Source organism: Carcharhinus amblyrhynchos, chromosome 27 (assembly GCF_965287045.1).
Source record: "Carcharhinus amblyrhynchos chromosome 27, sCarAmb.v2.hapA, whole genome shotgun sequence".
NCBI classification, from domain to species: domain Eukaryota; kingdom Metazoa; phylum Chordata; class Chondrichthyes; order Carcharhiniformes; family Carcharhinidae; genus Carcharhinus; species Carcharhinus amblyrhynchos.
In genome coordinates this window covers 23076259-23080870 of record NC_137350.1, presented here as the reverse complement: position 1 = coordinate 23080870, position 4612 = coordinate 23076259, and the positions used below count along the sequence as shown (strand labels likewise).

Here is a 4612-nt window from a genome sequence, read left to right as displayed (position 1 = left end):
TCCTCCAGGCAAGTGGGAATATTTCATCACGCTCTTGACTTATGCCTTGTAGATGGTGGATAGGCTTTGGAGAGTCAGGAGGTGAGTTACTCACCACAGTATTCCTAACCTCTGATTTGCTCTTGTGTTTATGTGGTGAGTCAGTGTGGTTGACTCTTAACTGCCCTCTGAAATGTCATAGTAAGCTATCGAGTTCAAGGGCAGCTAGGGGTGGGAAAAGATTGCCACTGCCAAAGGTGACCCTCTGTGGTGGGTGCCCCAGAAAATAAAACAAATGGCCAATGACTTTGGCGGGACTGGAAGATCTCACTGGCAGCCAAAGTGAGTTGCTTTTGCCACTGGAAAACATGCTGTAGGTGTTGGGGGTGGGGCAATTCCCGCCATTGTCTCAGGATGTGGCTTGCCTCTTTAGGACCAAGATGAGAAGATATTTCTTCACTTGCAAGTCTTTGAAATTCTCTACAGCAGAATGCTGCAGACACTCAGTCATTGACCATGTTCAGGACATGATGTGGAGATGCTGGCGTTGGACTGAGGTGGGAACAGTAAGAATCCTCACAACATCAGATTAAAGAGCAACAGGTTTATTTGGAATCACAAGCATTTGGAGCTCCTTCATCAGGTGAGCGAAGGAATGTTCACAAACATGGCATATATTTACAAAGACACAGTTGCAAGATAATTACAGATTGGAATGTGAAGAATGGTTGGAATGCGAGTCTTCAGGTAATCAAGCCTTTACAGGGGCAGTGTGCGTGGAGAGAGGGATAATCACAGGGTAAAGAGGTATGAATTGTCTCATGCCAAGTCAGCTAGTAGGATTTTGCAAACCCAGGCAGTATGGTGGGGGTTACAAATTGTGTGACATGAACCCACTTATGTCTTTGCCTGTATATGCCATGTTTGTGAACCTACCTTCACTCTCCTGATGAAGGAGCAGCGCTCCAAAATCTCCTGCTTCCAAATAAACCTGTTGGACTTTAACCTGGTGTTGTGAGACTTCTTACTATATTCAAGACAAATGTTAGTGGAGTTTTGGGGACTAGGGGAATTAAGGGATAAGGAGATAGTAAATCGTCATTTTAGGTTGTCCATTTGGCCACAGTCCCTTCTGTTGATCCTGAAGTGAAGCGTGATGGATCACAGGCTCAGGACTAATATCTTCCAGAAATTACCCAGTCACTCAACAGTCAAGCAAGGCCCAGAATCATAGAAATCCTACAGTGCAGAAAGAGGCCATTTGGCTCATCAGGTCTGCGCCAACCACAATCCCATTCAGGCCCTACTCCCATATCCCTACACATTTACCCACTAATCCCTCTAACTTACGCATCTCAGGACACTAAGTGTCAATTTTAGCATGGCCAATTAACCTAACCCGCACATCTTTGGACTGTGGGAGGAAACTGGAGCACCCGGAGGAAACCTACAAAGACACGAGGAGAATGAGCAAACTCCACGCAGACAGTGACCCAAGCCGAGAATTGAACCCCAGTTCCTGGAGCTGTGAAGCAGCAGTGCTAACCACTGTGCTACTGTGCCACCCGTAGCACAGGCACGTCCAGTAATAACACATCCCTATCACATATTTACATTCCAGAAGCTACAGACAGCAAACATTCTGCTGTTAACCATGAATTGCAAATAACCACATGTTCTCAAACAAAATCATTACAATAAGCCAATTACAAACAACCAAACATTTAAAAAATTACAATCGTGAGTCCAAGGCATGTTCTGATATTAAGATTTTCAGTTATTCATTATTGTCCATTAATGCAAAGTGCAGTCTGGTGGGTTCTCTGTAAATATTGTGCTCATGAATTAGAGGGGATTGTGATTCAAAGGCGGACCCCACATCTCTGTCGTTGTGTCAAACCACAAATAGCCGGGATATGAAAAGTTCATCTTGCTTGGCGTGTCCTGCGTGCTTATCCTGCTGGTGTGTTCAATGAGGTTGATTGTAGGTTGCATCTGTGCACTTGAGCGTGTGAGGCTCTAGGAGCTGGCCCAATTGGTGGAGCCAATGGTCCTGGTTGTCTCTGGGACTGCCTATAGTGTGGTGGAGGTCTACTATGATCTTGGGCAAAGTGTCCTGGTTGCCCGCGATTAAAACATGTCCCTCTATCTCTCTCTGTGACTGCTGCGCAAGGTGAAGCTGTACCTCTCTGGTGTTGGTGATTCCGTCTACCCTCGTTTCTCCATACTGGACCCTGGCTAGCCCTCATCGGAAGCATTCTTGCTTATCTATCTGACCATGACATTGGGGGTACCTGAACTTCCTGTTCTCAAACTCGAGCTAACCAACGAAGAACCCATGCTTCATTGTGTGTGGTCTCTGTGGGGTCAAAGTTAGCGCAGGCTTTCTTGCCTTCCTACAAGACTAATGTTCTAGCCCATTTGGATGAATCGGCCTCATTTAATCTAAACTGATCTATTTCCTCACACACTCTAGTGAAGTGGATCCATAAACAACTGGCAAAGGCTGTTGGATTTTCCCCTTTCCTCTGTCTACATTTATTTAACCCATCTACAGGATCTCCTTTATTAAACCTTACCACCGTCAATATAAGAACATAAGAACATAAGAAATAGGAGCAGGAGTAGGCCATCTAGCCCTTCGAGCCTGCCCCACCATTCAATAAGATCATGGCTGATCTGTCGTGGCTCAGTTCCACTTTCCCGCCCTCTCCCCATAACCCTTAATCCCCTCGCTTATCAAAAACCCATCAACCCGCGTCTTAAAAATATTTAGCGAGGCAGCCTCCACCACTTCAACGGGCAGAGAATTCCAGAGATTCACCACCCTTTGAGTGAAGAAGTTCCTCCTCAACTCCGTTCTAAACCGCTCCCCCTTTATCTTGAGGCTGTGCCCCCTAGCCCTAAAATTGAATTCAAATTTCACCAAACGTCGTGGCAGGATTCCAACCCAGGTCCCCAAAACATTACCCTGGCAATCTTAATTACTAGTCCAGCAACAATACTGCTGCACCACTGTCTTACAATATCACTTCCTTGATCTTGCTTCAGGCTCCTTCCCCAATATTTTGAGGGGCTGGCACGGTAGACTGTAAAACACATGACTATCAGCTTCTTCCCTTTCATCTACATGTTTAGACAGTCGCCGTGACAAAACGTATATTTAAAATAAATTCTCTAATTTGCAGCTGACATTTCTGGACAATTGTTTACTAAATCCTGATGCATGTTATTTTCCAGAGGACATTTCTGAGATTGAACAATGTAATAAACCACAAATAAAGTTGATCAGATTTGAAGATGACAGGAAATAATGAGAGCGAACTTGAATTAATTTTTGGGCAGAAGAGGTGAGAGGTCGGCAGGAATTCCAATCCACTCAGGTAAGAAAGCTGTTTCGTACTTAAATACCTTTAGAAATGGTGATTCTGGCAAAGTGAAGTTTGTGAGGTAAATTGTCTCCCCACCTGCCAGGTAACCAGCCCAAAAACCAAATGTCCCTATTGTCATTATAGTGTGGTTACAATGAGCAAGGATAGCAATGTCATTGGCCGGACTGGATAGCTTTGGATCATCTGAAAAGAAAACATCTCCTTTGGAACTATTGATGTTCTGCTTACTCCAATCCATCCCGTTACTCGTCACTGCAAAGACAACGTTTTTATATTTATTTCGGAAGTAAGCCATTGCTGTGTCTAAATATTTCTTATCAGCTATGACTCCTTTCCATATATCTGGCATGACATGTACGTAATCTCCCCTTCGAACATGCACACCGACATATGTCACATTCTTTCGCTCCCCTCCAATGCTTCTAAGGAATGCATTGGCCTGGTCTTTGATGAAGTCATGAAAGGTGAACTCGCGGAGAATTTCTTCTCGGATGTGATGGTAAAAGGTCCAGGAACACAGGTATCCTGAGAGCATAACATAATCTCCTGGGATACTGCGGTACTGATCCTCCATCCAGTCATTGAGACCATAATTCTTCCAATGAATTTTATTTCTCACTTTATCATGAAGGGTTGGTAGGGTAATTTTGAAGATTGGGGACAGATAATTGGCCATATCAGGCAAGATGTACGCTTGGTGCCCATTCAATTTTGCCAATGCGTACAATGTTGCGTACTCTCCCATCTGGTTGCCAAGTCGTCCAATCGAGTTCATTGACCAAAATCCCTTTGAAGAAATCTTCACCCTTTCAGAATCTTTCGCTGTTTCATTTTGCAGTGTCTTGATGGCATTTTCAAAAAAGGGCAGATTTTCAGCTCCTTTGTTGTAACATCCGATCTGATAGCTGTAGAATACAAAAACTAGTGATACCGAATTACACAGCAACATTAAAAAGATCCATTTTTGGGAAGCCCAGATGCTGGTCAAAAATACCTTCTCAACTGACACTTTGTGGCATGGTTTCATGTTTATTTCCTCAATTCAGGAGGGATGTTCTGAAATATAAGGCATAGAGATCATTACTATAGAATCTGCAATGGAATTGAACAGTTATTCAATGTTTCTTCAGTAGGAATTTGGCAGCTTATGTTTGATTGTTTTATGACAGGGTTACGAGGGCCATGTTTTTCAAATTCCTTTAGAATGGCTGTTTTATTTTTCATTTCATGGGTATATGAAA

At 43.6% G+C, this 4612-nt stretch overlaps 1 protein-coding gene across 1 annotated transcript; it reads right to left on the bottom strand.

The window, feature by feature from the left end:
• Nucleotides 1-3309: 3309 nt before the first annotated feature.
• LOC145359017 (galactoside alpha-(1,2)-fucosyltransferase 2-like) lies at nt 3310-4398 on the bottom strand. The gene has a single exon (XM_080213371.1). It carries the CDS (start codon nt 4396-4398, stop codon nt 3310-3312), a length of 1089 nt encoding a protein of 362 aa, XP_080069497.1.
• Between the last annotated feature and the right edge of the window lie 214 nt (nt 4399-4612).